This window comes from Myxine glutinosa, chromosome 10, assembly GCF_964187855.1.
Source record: "Myxine glutinosa chromosome 10, kmMyxGlut1.1, whole genome shotgun sequence".
Classification (NCBI taxonomy): Eukaryota; Metazoa; Chordata; class Myxini; order Myxiniformes; family Myxinidae; genus Myxine; species Myxine glutinosa.
The window spans coordinates 25,183,253-25,203,233 of record NC_136270.1 but is presented as its reverse complement, the minus strand read 5'-3'; the positions used below and the strand labels follow the sequence as shown (position 1 = coordinate 25,203,233).

General features: G+C 43.8%; 1 protein-coding gene across 1 annotated transcript in view; it reads left to right on the top strand.

Moving 5' to 3' along the window:
- Window positions 1-19,981, top strand: part of SMG1 (SMG1 nonsense mediated mRNA decay associated PI3K related kinase) — a 302,694-nt gene that overhangs the window by 20,428 nt on the left and 262,285 nt on the right. Inside the window, exons 4-10 of the mRNA XM_068125825.2 lie at window positions 1,584-1,717; window positions 4,620-4,678; window positions 10,004-10,217; window positions 11,499-11,624; window positions 13,506-13,578; window positions 14,520-14,617; window positions 18,417-18,590. Of these exons, the coding sequence (XP_067981926.2) occupies window positions 1,584-1,717; window positions 4,620-4,678; window positions 10,004-10,217; window positions 11,499-11,624; window positions 13,506-13,578; window positions 14,520-14,617; window positions 18,417-18,590 (878 nt within the window). The remainder of the gene's footprint in view (window positions 1-1,583; window positions 1,718-4,619; window positions 4,679-10,003; window positions 10,218-11,498; window positions 11,625-13,505; window positions 13,579-14,519; window positions 14,618-18,416; window positions 18,591-19,981) is intronic.

Below are 19,981 nucleotides of genomic sequence, written 5' to 3'. Positions count from 1 at the left end.
CTTGAGCGAAATATCACTAAAAAAAAAAAGGAGCGACGTACCAACTGCTAATCTGGTGTGGGTGTATCTAGGCACAAGGAAGAACGCTGTTTAAAATTGGGTCGCCACGTCAAAATCCAAGATGGCCGCCGCCATGTATGTCTGAACCTTGAGATGAATATCTTGAAAAATAAGTGAAGTACCAACTTCTAATTTGGTGTGTGGGTGTATCTCGGCATAAGGAAGAACGCTATTGAAAATTGGGGCGCCACGTCAAAATCCAAGATGGCCGCCACCATATATATGTCTGAACCTTGTGAGCGAAATATCTTGAAATATAAGCGAAGTACCAACTTCTAATCTGGTGTGTGGGTGTATCTAGGCACAAGCAAGAACGCTGTTTAAAATTGGTTCGCCACGTCAAAATCCAACGTGGCTTCCGCCATGTATGTCTGAACCTTGTGAGATGAATATCTTGGAAAAATAAGCGAAGTACCAACTTCTAATTTGGTGTGTGGGTGTATCTCGGCATCAGGACGACCGCTATTGAAAATTGGGTCGCCACGTCAAAATCCAAGATGGCCGCCGCCATGTATGTCTGAACCTTGTGAGATGAATATCTTGAAAAATAAGCGAAGTACCAACGTCTAATTTGGTGTGTGGGTGTACCTCGGCATAAGGAAGAACGCTATTGAAAATTGGGTCGCCACGTCAAAATCCAAGATGGCCGCCACCATATATATGTCTGAACCTTGTGAACGAAATATCTCGAAAAATAAGCGAAGTACCAACTTCTAATTTGGTGTGTGGGTGTATCTCGGCATAAGGAAGAACGCTATTGAAAATTGGGTCGCCACGTCAAAATCCAAGATGGCCGCCACCATGTATGTCTGAACCTTGTGAGCGAAATATCATATCATAGCATGTTTTCTGTGTCTTCCACTTTGTCGACTCACATCACTTCCCCGACGGGGGACCTAGGCGTAACGCTTGTTTCAACTGCAGCCAAAATGCATCCAGAGGTATCTCGCTGAACTCAAGTTTGAGAGTGTGGTTGCTCCTTAGGTCCATAAATTCCTCTTGCACCTTCAGAGAAAGCTCCTTGACTGATGCCTCTGCAGATAAAGCGAAAGGATCACGAACCCAGTCATGCTGCTCCATTGATGTTCTTTATTTTTCATGAATTACAAAAGTACCGCGGCACATTAGGAACTTCGTCACGACACGCCAGTGTGCTATGGCACACTAGTTGTGAAGCACTGGTCTATCGGATGGGAATGTAATCACAGAGCTATCTGTGAACACTAGTGGTTGGTCAACATGAAGGATATCGGTGTCTTTCACGACAAGTTGGCTCGTAGGCTGGTACCCTGGTAAAATTCTGACAACATCCAGGAAGGCAATGGCAAAGTGCCCAGTGTAATTCTTGCCACTAGACTGCTTCAGTTGCACACATCCTGCCCTCAGGCAGACAATCCAACAACAGCAGCAGATATTAAAGCAAAATTGGAATGCATTAAAATGAAAATTGGATTTATAAACTCACTCAGAATATTGTTATTTCTCCGCATCTCCTCCCCATCTGACGCTCTCCACCGGCACAGAGCGAGGAGCCTACACAGAGGAAGTGCGCCTGAGCCACCTTCTACGGAGAGCAGCACGTGAGGATGACCGGGAGCGTCGTCTCGGAACCATCAAGCAGTTGTGCGATTTCGTCCAGCAAGCCGATAATAGTCAGGTAAATGCAGAAATATTTAATTTTTCTCAGGCTTCTTGCATCTTCTATTACTAAAAAGAGAAGCATCTGTCCGTGTGTGTACCCCTCACATTAACAATAATACAAATGTTACCGTTACAAAACTAATAATTGATTCACATGGTTGGAAAGCTAATAATCTATTTACTTGGAACAAAAGTTAGTGTCCATTTAAACATAAAAACGACCGTTTCAAAAAGACCATCTTTCCGCATTGAAGAAGAAGAAACAGGATTATGAGTTTGATGCAACGGTGACATTCTTATTATCCTATGACAGCAGAATAGTGACATAGTTTATTATCCTTTTAGAATAACGTGTGACAGACACGGAAGCCGCACACAAAAAAACAAAAACAAATATACACACACACACACACACACACACACACACACACACACACACACACACACACACACACACACACACACACACACACACACACACACACACACACACACACACACGTTGAACTCTCTAACTTGACCAGGAAGCAAGGCACATATTGAGTCTCACCTCAGCAATTGCTGCACAACCTGTTAGCAATAAGTGTAGCCTGCCACACTGACACATTGTCTTTGCCCTGCTCAGCAACAATTAGGAGGTTTGCAGTCAGGAACATTAAATTTAACTAAAGAAGCACACTAACCCTGTGACATGATGCTGACATCATGACATTTATCTTTTTGTTCCTTATCCCCTCCAGTGTAGCTTTGGCTGTGTGCTTCGGGTTGTTGTCATGCTCAAAGGTGAACTTCTGTCCCAATTTCAGCTTTCTTCCATTGGGCAGCAGGTTTTCCTCTGGGATTTTTCTGTGTTTTGCTCCATCCATTTTCCCTTCTATCCTGACAAGTGCCCCAGTCTCTGCTGATGAGAAACATCCCCGTAACATGATGCTGCCACCACCATACTTCACAGTAGGGATATGGTGTTCTTTGGGTGATGTGCTTTATTGGGTTTGCGCCAAAAGTAACGTTATGCATTCAGGCCAAAACGTTCAATATTTATTTCGTCAGACCACAAAACTTTTGTCACATGGATTCATATTCTTCGGAGTTTATGAAAAAAAAATTTGTATACCTCAAATGAGACTAAAGGTGGGCTTTTTTGAGTTATGGCTTCTTTTTTGCCACCCTACCGTACAGGCCAGACTTGTGGAGTGCTTGGGATATTGGTGTGACGTGCACACAGTGACCAATCTTTGCCCCCAAGCCCTGTAGCTCTTTCAAAGTTGCCATTAGCCTCTGATCAGTCTCCTTGCATCGTCATTCAGTTTGGCGGGACTGCCTGATATAGGTTTTGGTGGTACCATACGCCTTCCACTTTTTCATTATTGTCTTGACTGTGCTCCAAGGGATATTCAAGGCCTTTGAAATATATTTTTATACCCATCCCCTGATCTGTGCCTTTCCACAACTGTATCCCGGAGGTCTTTTGAAAACGCCTTGGTGCTCATGGTTGTCTTTGCTGTGAAATGCACTATGCAGCAGAGAAAACTGACAGGAACAGCTGATTTTATGCTGAAATAATCACACTTCAATTCAACACAGGTGGAGGCCAATTAACTTGGTGTGTGATCTTGAAGGTGATTGCTTGCACCTGAGATAATTTGCTATTGCTTTTATAAGGTGGGTGGACACTTGTCCAACCAAGATAATCCAGTTTTGTATTTTTTATTTTATGACAGTTGTAGAATTTGTTTTTCACTTGGAAGTTGTGGGTTGCGATGTGTAAAAAAGGTGAAACTAGAACGACACACTTCGACGTCACGACGTCGACCGATATGCCTCCGCCCATATTAGTACATCATTATAATACTTGTACCAAGTTTGATTTAAATCCATTCAGCTGTTCTCAAGTTCACATTTTACCTGTCATGACCTCTGACCTTTGACCTCGACCCCAAAATTTATCAGTTAATGTTTACATCATTATACATACCTGCACAAAGTTTTAATTGTTCCCCGACGCACCGCGGAGCGAAAGGGGGACTATGGTTTTCCCCTCCGTCCGTGTATGCGTAAGCGAAGGACCGCATTCGAATTTGGTGTGTGGGTGCAACCCACGTCAAAATCCAAAATGGCCGCCGCCATGTATGTCTGATGCCATGTATGTCTGAACCTTGTGCGTGGAATATCTTGAAAAATAAGCGAAGTACCAACTTCTAATCTGGTGTGTGGGTGTATCTAGGCATAAGGAAGAACGCTATGGAAAATTGGGTCGCCACGTCAAAATCCAAGATTTGGACGTATTTGGCCGAAATTTGTTGCAGGGGTTGGTTAAGTGCAAGGACGAAAATATTTGATTTTGGTGAAGATCTGGAATTTGGGGGATCCGAGAATTTTTTGTGAATCTTCACCATTGAGAGATAGGGGGGGAAAAAAACGATATATATATATATATATAAATTACGATATATCAAAAAGTTGTGCTCTAATTCTGACGAAATTTGGTGGACAAGTTGGGTGTGTGATGATGAGGCATGGAATCAATTTGGGTGATTATCCGAACCTGGATGCAGATACGAGGATTTTTTTTTTTTTTAATGATTGTTCATCATTGAGAGTTTGGGAGTAAAAACGATTATAGCATGGTATTTCTAAATGTTGTGGACGGATTATGACGAAACTAGATTGACGAGTTGGTTCGGTGACCAGAACAAAACCATTACATTTTGGTTCATGTCTGGATCCAGATCGAGCCTATCGGTGGGATACAAAACGTAAACTTTTCAGCCTGGCGGAGGTATGTGCCCTACCACGTGCCATTGTAGTTTCACATATAGGTTGGAAAAATTTGCCTTTTGACTGTTTTGTCATTAATGCTAAACTATAATGTGCATTTTCTGATCTTAAAAAAAATCTTCTTTTTTTTTTTTTCACAGATCCTTTCCAAGAATTTAGACGGCATTCTTCGTGTTATTGAAGAAATTTTTCTTGAGAGGTAAGACTTTGTTCATTGGGTTTTTATGAAGAAAGAAGAGATGGAGAATGGTTTTTATTTTATGCTGACTTTTCCTTCTATCTTTTCTATTTTATTTTACATCGTTACAAGGCTCATTGTGGAGTTCTTGCACAAGTAACACACAGGACCTATTGGTAGACTTCATCAGATTATAACGATGGACAAATTCTCCAAATCCAAATTCTTCATTCTCCAGTGCGAGGATCATTTGTTGTTTCACCGCTGCAGGCACATTCTTGTCAAAAAATGCAAGACCAATCAGTTTCTCTGATAAGTACCACAGATGGCCTGCTAGTTTCATGGTTGCTGCCTTCGAAATTGCTTGGTTTACATCATTGTACTGCACCAGATATTTTAGAAGAAGCAAATCACTGTTTGGGGCAGAAGCCGCAAGAGGAGCTGTCATCCATGCTCTGATGTAAATACGGATGGTGAAGATGGCAATGTCTCTCAGTCCTTTCTGCTCTTTGCGAGTGAGTTTGAACTGACTTCTGAACATCCAAACCTTCAGGCTATAGATGACCTTTGACATCCAACGGGCGTGGTGCAGGGGTCTTGGGGCCATGAACCGGACTCCTTTTGCAGGAACTCCACCCAGAAAGATTACACACAGTTCCAATAATTCCCGATAATCATCTCTTGGCCGGATTTCAGCAAGCTGACTCCCAACGAAAAGCAGAACATCATCCTTGATATCAGAAAGGGATTCACTAACCAATTCATCTGTGGTTGCATTATCAAAGTTATCCTGATCCAGAAATTCCCAGCGAGCCTGGAATCGTTTGAAGATTAAGATCTCTGGTCCAGAGGAGGGCCCCATGCAGCTCACAAACACTGCTCCAATCACAATTTCAAGTATGTGGTGGCGACAAGCAAGAAATAGCAGTTCGGTGCCCAGTCCTTGTTCAATTAACACACATGCTCCGGCCAGCCTACTCTACAGGGTACAATGCATACTGCATAGACCCCTCAAAACATATTTTCCTTCATAAAACGTCAACAAGGCATGCAGGGTATTCCTAACTCAACTTACAATTCCTGTAAAAGTATGCGTCAATCAGAAACTGTTTCAGTGTCCATGGTATTTTAAGACGTTAGTGTAAGCCCATATGGGGAAACTTTGATGACCATGAGCTACCCATAAATATTATTCGAAAATCGAATCGATTAGTCCTTGTCACACACACAACCTGTCCACCAGGTTTCGTCCAAATCCATCCACAAAGTTTTGAGATATCCTGCTATATATCGTTTTTGGCCATATCTCCCAATGGTGAAGAATCGGTTAAAAAATTATACGAGCCGGATCTGTATCCAGATGTTCACCAAAATGTAATAATTTTGTCCTTGTCATAAACGCTACCTCCGCAGAATTTCGTCCGAATCCGTCCACAACTTTTAGAGCTATCTTCACAAACAGACAGACAGGGGTGAAAACAAAACATCCATCTGCCTATTTTTTTTTCTTTTCTTTTTTTTGTATACATCATCGAGTCATGTGTTGAGGAAGGATGAAAGTGACTGGTTGAGAAGAGTGATGGAAATGAATGTGGAAGGAAGTAGAGGACGGGGAAGACTGAGAAAGAATTGGCTAAAGATGGTCGAAGAAGAAATGCGGGCCAGGGGGTTAACAAGGGGAGATGCAGAAAATAGGGCAAAGTGGAGAAGATTGTCATGGGGACCGCAAGGCTAACCCCCGCTCTTGCAGGGAAAATGGCCTTTAAAATGCCTGTTGTTGTTGTTGTTGTTGTTGTTGTTGTTGTTGTATACATCATCGAGGCTCGTGTAACAAAAAGAAAAACGGGCACATACGACATAATAAAGGGAGCGGGAGACGAGATGGGGAAGCACACAAGTACAACGTTTGAGAGCAGGGACATCGGGAGATCTGTGGGAGGGAGAGGGCTTGGTGGGGGGAGGAGGCGTGGGAAGGGGGTGGGGGTGGGAGAGGTAAAAACCACATGGACACAGCTAGGACTTCCAGGAAAGAAGTCGGTAATTTAGAAAAGTGGATCTGTGGTGAATTAACGGGGGTTGAAAAGATCAAGGTTTTGGATGGGGGAAGACAAGAGATGGTGGTGAACAGCTGTTTTAATGACCTGGAAGGAGGAATGGGATTTAAGAGAGTGAGGGAGTTTGTTCCAGAGGTGGGAGAAAAGAGGAATGAGAGAGTGAAGGTGAGCAGAGAGTCTTGATTTTGGCAGTTTCACCAGAAGAGGGTTGCTGGCAGCAGATCTTGTGCGACCTGTAGGAGTATTTGGGGGACAGAGCACAGGCAGGGCTTGGGGGGGGGGGGGGCTAGGCCAAAGAGGAGTCGGTAGAAGACAGAAAGACCACCAATCTGCCTGCGGTGAGTGAGTGAAAGGCCCCTCAGAGTTGGCTTCATGGACACACGTTGGGAGAGTTAGCTTCATCGCGGGACATTCCATTGATTCTGAAAACTTTGGTTTCAACAGCATGAAGCCCAGCTAGGTGTGAGGCAGGAGCACCAGCCCAGAGGGGAGAGCAGTATTCCATTGAGCTGTGGATGAAAGCCTTGTATGTGGTGAGGAGCTCAGGTGTGCCAAGGAGGGACTTCGCACAACGGAGGACGCCCAGTCGGCGACTGGCTTTGGAGGCCACCTTGAAAATGTGGTTTTCCCAGGAAAGATCTTGGAAGATTGTGAGGCCCAAGAGCTTGAGTGACAGAATTCTTGGAGAGGATTGTTGAGAAAGTAGTTGGGAGGGTTGTCTAGACAGTCTTTTCGGAGAGACATAGTGCGAGTGTGAGATTTGTCAGGATTGGAAGACATTTTTCCACTTGTTTGACCAGTCTGTGATTTTGTCCAGGTCTGCAGTGAGGAGGCTGTAGACTGCCGATCTGAGGGATGAGGTATGGAGCGGCATAGAGCGGAGTCATCAGCAAAGAGACAGAGAAGATTTTCCAGAGTCGGAGAGATCATTGATGAAGACCAGAAAAAGCACAGGGCCCAGAACACTGCCTTGGGGAACTGCAGCCTGAACAGGAAGGGGAGATGAGAGAAATCCATTCAGGGCCACACGTTGATTTCGACCAGAGGGGAAGTCCACAAGCCATCCGTGGATATTTCCACGGATACCATCGGAGGAGAGTTTGGTGAGCAGAGCGGGATGCCAGACCGTATCGAAGGCACGTGATAAGTCAAGGGAGACGGCTCTAATTTCCTGTTTGACGTTGAGGACCTCCATCCGTTGTTGAGACAGCAGAAGCAGCATGTCCAGAGTAAAGTGTCTTGGTCTGAATCCAAATTGATGATCAGAGATCAAGCCATTGGTGAAGAGGAAGGATTAAAGATCAGGATTCTAAAGAGGAAGGATTCAGTGGCAGAGAGGTGATGATATTAACTTGTATTGTTTGGCAATAATAATAATGAACGTAGTCCCCCTCGCTCCCCCCCCCCCCCCCCCGGCCCAAGCATATTTCGGTTTGATGAAAGGCAAGCTAATACCCAAGAACGACAGCATGCAGGTATGCTACAAGGTCATGAAGACAAATGAAGATTTTGTTTGAAGGACCAACAACGGGTGCACGAGTTCATCAAAGTCGTGCAAAAAACAAGTCTCGTGTGCTTTGTGTATGACTTGAGTACTTGTAAATTAATTTCACGTGTGTGCTCTGCAACTCTGCTGAGTGACGTGCGTTTGGTTTTGGTCTGTCGTGTCCACTGTGTTTGCACAGTGCCATTGCCAGGAATGTTCTGTTTGTGCCCTGTCTCTGTGCTGTGTTCTTCCCAATGTACTGTTTACCCACTGCAGAAACCACCGTTTAGAGGCCATTTTTCCCCGCAAAGCGGGGGTTGGCCTTTTCGGGGACCGTGGTAGTTGTTGTTTTTTGGTCCCCTTTTTGAAGCAATGTTTTACGGCCGGATGCCCTTCCTGACGCCAACCCTTTTTGCCGCCTTCAACGACAAACAGGGAATTACCAGTGAACTGGTACTCAATTAGCCGACCTCGGAAGGATGACAGGCTGAGTCAACCCCCCTGGCATTAATTCGGCGATCGACCGAGATTCGAACCCAGGATCCTAGGATCCTAAGCCGGCACCCTAGCCGGAAAGCTTCTCAGAAGCTGGTGTCAGCGCGTTTCGTCTGGCACGGCCTTCGACGGAACGTCCGCGACTGGGCCAACGCCTGCACGGCCTGCCAGCGGGCCAAGGTCCACCGCCACACCCAGGCCCCGCTAGCACCTTTCACCGTGCCTGCACGGCGTTTCGACCACGTCCACGTGGACCTGGTGGGTCCCCTGCCCCCATCGCGGGGGTTCACCCACCTGCTCACCGCGGGGGCACACCTGAGGATGGTGTCTGTCAAAAACATTGAAAGCCTAACGAACTGAGGGGGTCACAACGATCATTCGGTTGTATCACATTCCACTGCATACAACATGCATTTTAAGGCAATTTTCCCTGCTAGAGCGGGGGTTAGCCTTGCGGTCCCCATGACAATCTTCTCCATTTTGCCCTATTTTCTGCATCTCTCCTTGTTAACCCCCTTGCCCGCATTTCTTCTTCCACCATCTTTAGCCAAGTCTTTCTCGGTCTTCCCCGTCCTCTACTTCCTTCTACATTAACTTCCATCACTCTTCTCAACCAGTCACTTTCATCCTTCCTCAATACATGACCAAACCATCTCAACCTGTTCCTCTTCACAGCATCAATCACAGGCAATATTCCCATCATCTTTCGCAATTCATCATTTGTCCTCCTCTCTCTCAACGATACTCCGCACATCCATCGAACCATTCGCATTTCCACCCTTTCCAGCCTTCGTTGCTGCTCTACGTTCATTACCCATGTCTCGCTCCCATAAATCATAACACTTCTCACACATGCAGCATACACCTTTCCCTTCAGCTTCAGCGACACTCTCCTCCTCATCAGCACGCCACTCAGTTCCCGAAACTTCTTCCATGCACATCTCACTCGAGCAACCGTTGCCGAGTCTGATCCACCTTCTCCATTCAGCATGTCTCCGAGGTAGCAAAATAGCAAAAGGTAGCAAAATCCACTGCATGATGGATTGTATTTACAGACGATGCTTCTGGCGTATCACCTGCTTGAACTATTGGAATGATTGCTCTGCTAGTTTTTCCCGTTTCAACACATATTGGCAACTTGCAGAAAACTAATTATTTTTGAACATTTTTCAACACTGCAGTCCCTCTTTACATGTTTAAAATGTCTGTTTTATGGTCAGCCTGTTATCACAAACTAATTTTTATTGTGAAAGAAATCTGGATTGTCTTTTGCCCTCCTCAACACCCTGCAACCTCCCTCATTTTTTATAGTAGCAAGCTGTTGTACGAGTTGCGCCAAGAAGCAGCCACATGCCTTGGCCTACTGTGTTCTGCACTTGGCTCTGATGCGAGCCGCCCATTTGCTTGGATTTTCACCAAGCTGAATTCGACAATGAAGGAGGGCCTCAGAGCCCTTTATCTGACTGCTCTTTACAAAGCCCTGGAGACGACAGCTGATGAAAAAGTGTTGACCAGCAGCATGCCGGTCAGTTTTCTTTTGACGTAATGTTGAATACATGCTTTCGCCAGTTGGTTATCTTTGCACAATGTTCACCTGCATTGGAAAGCTTGCAAAAACTTTTTTGAAACCTTTTTATTTTTTAAAAATTAAAAAGTTTTTTATATTTTTTTGGGGTTTATGTTTTTGCATACTAAATTGAGGCTCCACAGCAGCTATTTGCGGTTTCGCTATTCGTAGGTTCCACATATTTGTGGTTGATAAAATGCGACCTGTTTCTCTAGTTGCAGAAAAGTGTCCCTCCAATTCACGGTTTCTTTCTTTCTATTCGTAGCCGTGTCCCGCAAATTCGGGTTTTTTTCTCAGGCGCAAAAATAAAATTTTCACGATGAAAGCCTGCTTGGAGTTTGCAAAAAAGCACCGAAAGGACTCTCAGACTATGAGAAACAAGATTCTGTGGGCTTTCATATGTCTTTCACTGAGGAGAGGCTTCCGTCTGGCCACTCTGCCATAAAGCCCAGATCGGTGGAGTGTTGCAGTGATGGTTGTCCTTCTGGAAGTTTCTCCCATCTCCACACAGGATCTCGAGCTCAGCCAGAGTGACCATCGGGTTCTTGGTCACCTCTCTTACCAAGGCCCTTCTCCCCTGATTGCTCAGCTTGGCCGGGCGGCCAGCTCTCGGAAGAGTCCTGATTGTTCCAAACTTCTTCCATTTAAGAATTATGGAGGCCACTGTGCTCTTGGGAACCTTCAATGCAGCAGAAATTTTTTTGTAGGCTTCCCCAGATCTGTGCCTCGACACAATCCTGTTTCTGAGCTCTACAGACAGTTCCTTCGACCTCATGGCTTGGTTTTTGCTCTGATATGCAGTCAGCTGTGAGACCTTATATAGACAGGTGTGTGCCTTTCAATCATGTCCAATCAATTGAATTTACCACAGGTGGACTCCAATCAAGGTGTAGAAACATCTCAAAGATGATCAAGAGAAATGGGAGGCACCTGAGCTAAATTTCAAGTGTCATGGCATAGGGTATGAATACTTGTGTCAATGTGATATTTCAATTTTTTCTTTTTAATAAATTTGCAAAACTTTCTAAAATCCTGTTTTCTCTTTGTCATTACGGGGTATTGAGTGTTGATTGATGAGGGAAAAAATGAATTTAAACGATTTCAGCATAAAGCTGCAACATAACAAAATGTGAAAAAAAGTGAAGGGGTCTGAATACTTTCTGAATGCACTGTATATGTATGTATATATGCGAGTGGAGGAATATAACCCTTGTTTGGTCAATGTATGTCTTATCACAGTTGGTGATGAGGAATCTCCAGAGCTTGCTGGAGAATGTGGATTCTCCAGAGCTGTTGAACCAGTGCGTGTCCTGCATGCTCTTGCTGGCACGCAGCTACCCACACGTGTTCAGTTCAAGCTTCCGGGTCTGCCAATCTCTAGTTTTATCATTTTGTCTTTACAGAGACCTGAGAGAATTTTTGTCAGATTCTGATTAAGAAGTGTTAAATACTTCTGGGTAGTTTTGTATCCAAAAGAAACATTTTAAAAATGTTTTCTAGACAAAATTATTGCAGATTCCTAACAAGGCTGTCCTGTCTATTTAAAGGAGTTTACAATTTCATCAAAGTTCTTATCTTTTGGGGGAGTGGGTGGGGTGTTGGTTGGGTGGAGGTGTGGTGGAGGGATGTAATCCTATCTTCAACAAGGCCAATAGCCAATCGTGGTGTGTGTGTGTGTGTGTGTGTGTGTGTGTGTGTGTGTGTGTGTGTGTGTGTGTGTGTGTGTGTGTGTGTGTGTGTGTGTGTGTGTGTGTGTGTGTGTGTGTGTGTGTGTGTGTGTGTGTGTGTGTGTGTGTGTGTATGTGTGTGTGTGTGTGTGTGTGTGTTAGTGTGTGTTAGTGTTTGTGTTAATTATCAGCCAAGTAACAGCATCCAACTGTAAGTGGTCCTATCCCTCACTCACATAAATATATTCTGCTTTGTTGTTTTGGATAATTTCAAGAACTTGGCTGTCTCCACACAAGTTGACATAAAATCTTGAACTCATGATTTATGAGCTGATATGCCCATCAAGTTGACCAACCCCCTTCTGCTTTTGCCCTCTTTATGCCTTTGCTGACAGTCACCGGAGGCATTACGTTTTCGGGTTGTGTCCGTCCATGCACCCGTTATAGGTTTTCGTTTCCGCGATAACTTAAGAACGGCTGAAATGAAGGGAACTAAGTCCAACTTGGTCCAAGCATGTATAATGATGTAAAGATGAACTGATTAGATGATTCGGTCAAATGTCAGAGGGGCCTGTTCAGTAAAAATTTGTTACTGTGTTAACTTGTGAATCGGTGAAGGGATTTTGACGAAACATGGTATGAGTATATTTTATGATGCAAAGATGAACTGGTTAGATTTCAGCATCAAAGGTCAGACTATGTCAGGTAAAACTGTGATTCTTGAGAACAGCTGAAGGGATTTAAATCAAACTTGGAGCGAGTATGTCTAATGATGTACAGTGATAATGTTGGTGGAGGCATATCGGTCGATGTCAGTGACGTTGTTGTTCTTTCTCTTTCATATCTCCCTTTTTTGTTCCCTCTTCCCTTCTTTTTTTAAAATTCACTTTGAAAAAATTTTCTACAAGAGTGGGGCTCATGGAAGAGCAAAGATATATTAACAGTAGTGTAACAGGGCAACAATTGAGCACAACCAGGAAGGAGTGTGGGGTGGGGTGGGGTGGGGGGGGGGGGGGGGGTAGAGGAAGGAAATGGGGACGGGAAAGAACAGGAGAGAGTCGTAGTAACTTTGAACACAATATATATAACCATCATTTTGGTATCTGCGGAAGCAATTGGAAACCGGCTCAGTTTGACCATGTTAACCCTTTTGGACCTTGTTGCTAACAGGTCTTGCAGCAAGTGCTGTGATGGGACGCGATCTGTGCCCTGCTGCCTTGTCAAGTTAGGGTGTTCGATATGTGTGTATATACACAGTCTTTGGCAAAAAAAACAAAATGCTGTGCTTTGTTTACTATCTGCACTTGTGGCATTCACAGCATTCATGGCTGACAAACATTAATGGGTTTTTTTTCCTGTATAAAGTTCTTCCTTATTTGCACATTTTTACATGTTTATGTTGTATATCTATTATTATATTACCTCATATATTGAATGCCTCCTTGTATTCATGTTTTATTATTTTTTCTGATTTGATAATAGCATTTTGTCTGTTGTACATGTGTGATGGTGATATTGTGTGGTGTTGGGTACACCTGTTGTAAGCCTGTATGTTTTTGCTTCTGTTTGCCTTGAACAGGACGTTGTGGACATCTTGGTAGGCTGGCACATTGATCACACACAGAAGATGAGTTTGACGAAGAAAGTTTCCGGTAAGTGTTTGTTTAAGAAATACACTCCATTTGATGGTTTGTCATTTGATGGCATTGGGTTGACTGTATGGCCTTGAGGTACGCACATTCGACTCTGAGCTCTCCAGCCTGGATTTGGGTCCTGACCCAACTATAAACGGTCATCCCGCTGTTTCACAGGCAGGGTGATTCATCAATGTGTGTGCGCCGTCTGTTGTATTGACGTTAAACTGGCGTCGCATCTCCCAGCATTCGTTGGTGGATATTAAGCATCCCATTGTGTCCTTCTCGAAGAGTCGGCGAGCTATCGCCGGCACCCTGAACAAATTCCACATTCCTGCCCTAACCTGCATAGGGCACTGCATCAGCGGCACAGCCCAAGCCATCAGCCAATGATCCTACCCTGCACTCTTGTGCTGCATACAAACGAAGAACGTTTGATGGCATAAATGCATCATAAATGTTTGGACTTGATTTTTCATAAATAAAAAAAAACTCATTGAAACTTAGACATTTTTTTTCTCTTCTATTTTTTTCCCTTTTTGTGAAAGCATAATGGCAGCATTGCATTTCGGTTTGTTGAGCTTATTTGTTATCTGGTTGTGTGTTTGGTAAATTTGTATTTGCTTTACTTTATTTGTTAAAAGGTGATGTTATTTGAAAACTGTACTGCACCTTCACCAGCCATGACGATTTGGTCTCGTTTGGCATTTCACGGATATTCCCTGTCGTAATTGTTCGGAGTGAACTTTCTTCTTTCAGATTGCCTTTTTTAAAGAACAGGCAGTTAGAGGGAAACATGTGTCTCTTGCTTTGTAGCAATTAAAGATAGCTTCGATCCTTTGCAGTTTCATTAAGGCATTTTATTTCCCGCTTCTGAGATTGATGCATCTTGCTTTACCTTGTTAAACAGTGATCACCATGCACATTGCCCACATTTTGAAAGGCTCCCAATCTTCCAGGCTGGCTGAACTGTCTGGAGCAGTTCTGGGTGGCTGATCTGGGATTCTCCTTAACCCTTCTGAGTCAATTTTTAGAGGACATGGAAGCATATGCTGAGGTCTGTACGCCATTTACTTTGGTCGACAACAAAAGGTTTCCTTCGGCTTCTGTTATATATTTATTTCTGTCATGTGCATAATGATGCTATTGTATCGCCAGAGGAACCACGTGCACATTTTGTGTATGTGGCCAAGCCTTTTCACCACCTTAGCATTTCAGCCATCACTGTTTTCAAATCCATGGGGATTACAAAAATATTATTATTAAAAGAAAAAGGAGTTCAGCATTTGCTCTGTCTCTATTTTCTTGCTCTCCACTCTTTGATATGTTCATTACTTGCAAAATTGAAGATTTTCCAACTATATTGGTTGGTCTTGTGCGTTATTCTGTTTGTCTTTCAATCGCCTACAGGTCACAATTTTAAACTGATCTTCACGAAACTTCACTAGATGATAGAGTTGGTCATAAGGAAGAATCATATGGATTTTGAGGTCCAAGGTCATCTCGAGGTCAAATTTCTAAAATTGCCATTTTTCATCCGATTGACTTGAAAATTGAAAAGCATTTGCATATTGAGTCACTAAATAAGGAAGCTAACTATTGTTGAGGTCAACTCAAGGTCAACAACACAACACAACATGCATTTTAAGGCCATTTTCCCTGCTGGAGCGGGGGTTAGCCTTGCGGTCCCCATGACGATCTTCTCCATTTTGCCCTATTTTCTGCATCTCTCCTTGTTAACCCCCTTGCCCGCATTTCTTGTTCCACCATCTTTAGGCAAGTCTTTCTTGGTCTTCCCCGTCCTCTACTTCCTTCTGCATTCATTTCCATCACTCTTCTCAACCAGTCATTTTCATCCTTCCTCAACACATGACCAAACCATCTCAACCTGTTCCTCTTCACAGCATCAATCACAGGCTCTATTCCCATCATCTTTCGCAATTCATCATTTGTCTTCCTCTCTCTCAACAATACTCAGCACATCCACAGAACCATTCGCATTTTCACCCTTTCCAGCCTTCGTTGCTGCTCTACATTCATGACCCATGTCTCGCTCCCATAAATCATAACACTTCTCACACATGCAGCATACACCTTCCCCTTCCGCGTCAACGATACTCCCCTCCTCATCAGCATGCCACTCAGTTCCCGAAACCTCTTCCATGCACATCTCACTCTAGTAACCGTTGCCGAGTCTGATCCACCTTCTCCATTCAGCATGTCTATGAGGTAGCAAAATGTTTTCACACCTTCCAGCTTCACGCCGTCTCCAAGATCCAACTCAACATTTCCTCCATCTGCAGCTCCCTTTGTGCACACCTTACATTTGAATGTAACTGCCACACTGGTTAATGACCCTCTCAGACCACTACATTTTTGATGAACCCACTCAGCACACATTGTACATTGAATGGAGTTCACTCCGACACCCTTCCTGCACACAGCACACGGCCACTTCCCAGTTCTTTCCACCTCACCACATGCTTTACTACTTGCCATCACCTTCGTCTTTCCTATATTCACCTTCAGACCTTTTGTCTCCATACATTCCTTCCACTTGTTCATCTTTTCCTTCAGTCCATCCATACTCATCCAACATCCAACTCAAGGTCAAACTTCGAAAATCAATTTTCATCTGAAAAATCACCAATTTTAATCCGATTGACCCTAGTTTTGATTAAGATCGTCAATTATAATCTTAATGAAGTGGACAATTTGATGTATCCATGGCAACCTTTTTTGTGGGGGAGGGGTGGATATTGCAATTATCATACTCTGCATGACGTCTTCTTGTTAAATCATTTGTGCTGTGGAAATGTGACATCTTATTTGATTGTATCTTATTGCCATTTGATGAACAGGACCTGACATAATGGATCCTCTAAACTTTTTTGGCTCACGTTGGCTAATCGAGCTTTTAAAACCCCCATATTACCACATTCCCAAGGGTGAAACTCCTTCTTTATAGCACGGAACTCAGTATTTTTCTAACGACAGATACAGAGGTTTCCGTATTTTCGTCATCAGAAAAGCATGCCGCAATTTGGTAATTGAGGTGCTATTCCGATATGCTGGTTCGTTTCTTAACCGTGTCGATTCGTGTCGAAGTTGGCCGGGTATAAAAGCTTGCAAGCGCGTTACCGTGATAAGATGTCCGCAAGTAAGGATAATTGTCTTTGTCTTTGTCTTTGTCAAGAAATACAGAAATAGCGTCCATTTTTGGAGTTTTGCATTGCCATTTCCTCCTCCGAACTTGACGGGAAATACTGAAGTGCCGTCTTTACATTACATGAAGTAAAACGTGATTCTGCTGAACAAAATACAAAGCCTGATAATATCTGTTGGTCGTAGTGAAGTTTGTGACCACTTCGATACGAGACAAATACATTTAACAAGGAAATTTGATGCAGGAGGACGTGTTGAGAATTGTTAATTCCACCGGTCTCTTTTTAGAGAACATTACCAATTTAACCTCCCCTGTGGATTTGTCATTACCCCTTGGTGGCATAACGTGGGGTCTGGCCCAGAGACCTCGCATGATTTTTGTTGTGCTATAACTTTTTTTAGAAATGTTTATTTGCATGACATTCCAGGTATGCCCTTAAAAGGTGGTGGCAAATATTTCTGTCATAAGAGAATGAATTAAATGAATGAATGATCGTTTTAAGGCCATTGTCCCCGCCTGAGCGGGGGTTAGCCTTGCGGGCCCCATGACAATCATTGTTCCCTGTTTTGAGGCAATGTTTTTTTTTATGGCCGGATGCCCTTCCTGACGCCAACCCTTGGTCGCCTCTTACAATGCGCAGGGATACGGTGTACCTATTCTAAATCGGGGTACACACCGGGATCATTCATCCCAGCAAGCTGGTACTCAATTTGCCGACCTCGGAAGGATGACAGGCTATGTCAACCCCCCTGGCGTTAATTCAGCGATCGACCGTGATTCGAACCCAGGATCCTAGGATCCCAAGCCGGCACACCAACCGCTAAGCCACAACTTCTGTCATAAGAGAAATACCGTATAATTTTTTTTTTCATTCAGGTATAAGGTCGACCCTGGTGTTGGGCTAGCGGCTAGGGTGCCGGCTTAGGATCCTAGGATCCTGGGTTCGAATCCCGGTCAATCGCTGAATTAACGCCAGGGGGGTTGACTCAGCCTGTCATCCTTCCGAGGTCGGCAAATTGAGTACCAGTTCACTGGTAATTCCCTGCTTGTCGTTAAAGGCGGCAAAAAGGGTTGGCGTCAGGAAGGGCATCCGGCCGTAAAACATTGCTTCAAAAAGGGGACCGAAAAACAACAACAACCACAGTTCCCGAAAAAGGCCAACCCCCGCTTGTGGGGAAAAATGGCCTCTAAAGGTGGTTTATTCAGGTATAAGAGAAATAAATAAATAATGAATTATTATTATTTATTTTAGAAACACTACCCTGACTTTCATGAGCCGATCTGCGGGACCCGATCTATATTTATCATTGTTGTCGACACAATTCACGCGTGATTAATTCAGTGAAGGTTTCTAATCCCCAGCTCTATTTCGTTACTCATCTGTGATGTATTCAAGTAATTTTCAAAGCTTTGTGTTTTTCCTCCTTCTCTTTTTCTCATTTGCTTCCTGAGTTTTTCTCAACTTCTTGTTTTTTATTTTATCGTGTTTAAAATCAGATCAGCACTTTGATTCTTTCGTCAAATCTAAGCATTTTTTTTATTTCACATGATTTGTGAGTTTACAAATTATTTTCATCCATTTCAAAAATAAATCGCAAAACCCCTTTGGTGCCTGGCGATGACGTCATGCAGCGCTTGAAGATGGAATAGGAAAGGAGCTGTGTTACAACAAGACCTTTTGTGTTATCAGGATGTACGTCAAGCTGCAGCTGGGGAGGCACTGGATGAGGAGGTGCCTCAGTTGGATGTTTCATTGGCAAAGCTTGCTGCCCTCCTGAGAGTATTTACAACAGTTGTTCGGAGTATTGGGGATCGTTTCAGTCCATCCCGTGGAGCACCGATCACGACAACTTACATTGGGGAGGTACATTGTTTTATGATTTATATTTGTTTTTTCCACCTGTTGTATGCTTTTATCTTTGAGTACATCATTGCATCCCCAGCCTGCAGCTATTGCCTGCTCTTGATCGGTAACCTCATCACGTCTGTATCCTCTTCATGATGCCCAGGAGGCCGCTTGCTCTGTGCCGCAAGTTCCGCGCAACCCAAGCCCCAAGCTCGTTATGAGGCTCGTCACGTTGGGGAAGAGGGGGGGGGGGGGCAAGGGAGGAGAAGCGAAACGAAAATGTACCCTCCCTTTTTTACATCTAACCTCTGCTAAATCCCAAAACATTTCAAGTGTGATAAGTGTGGATCATGTTCTTATTTCCATCTTCCAAGATACTATTTGCTTTCAGACTCATCCATCCTTATGCGCAGGATTTAGTCATTCATATTGGCATTCAAGGGAAACAAATATTTGTGATGAGGATGGGTAGTGGGAGGAAATGTCAAACCCTACATTGCAAAACAATAAATGCTCAAAAGGCAGGAGCAATTGTTTGTGGCAGCACACAGTGACATGATAAAATCATGTTAATAGCAAACGGTGAAGTTGATGGGCAAATCGGGTGATCACTGTGGGCGTAATGTCAAAGAAGATGGCCAACTCGATCTTTCTGTGCAGACCTGAGAACAGTGGACGCGGCTACTAACCCTTTTCAAGATTGGTAGAAAGGAGTGTGTTGTCTTAAAGCTAACCAATTTGATGCTGCAAATTCTGTAAACCCTCTGTTTTTATAATCATTAGCAGAAATGCCAAATCAATAATGAAGACTATCTAACAACACCCCTGTTGGTACACTGGCCACTTGCACTCAGGTTCAAATTGGGACAGGGCACACTTTCTTGGTACTCTTTACAGGTTTATTAGACAGGTTTATTCCTTGGTACCCTTTAAATTTTTCACACTACACTTTTCTCCTTTTGCACTTCATTCGCTTGCATCTTTCCCCTCAGCTGCCCAATTTCCCTAACTTGTGCTCACTAGGCATTTATACAAGCCCTCTGCTCGGCTCTCTTGCATTAATCAGACTGTCCTTTCCCCTGCACGACTTCTAACACCACTGAACCACAACACTTCCAACATAATAATTACATTTTCACTCCTTTCTCATACTCATCCTCGCACTTCTTACAAATGATATGTCAAAATGTGACCAAAATGCTCTAAACAGATGATAATACCATTTCTGTGCCATCCAGTATTCACACGAGGGGCCACCACCTCCTCACCATGTTCCATTCACATCCTCAAACACTGTCATTCACACTCTAGCATGTCACCATTCATGTACTCATGCACTTCCCTGTGAGTCCTATGCTGATTTTTTTTTTTCTGCCAATGTCCCCTCTGTCATCAATACCTGACCTCAC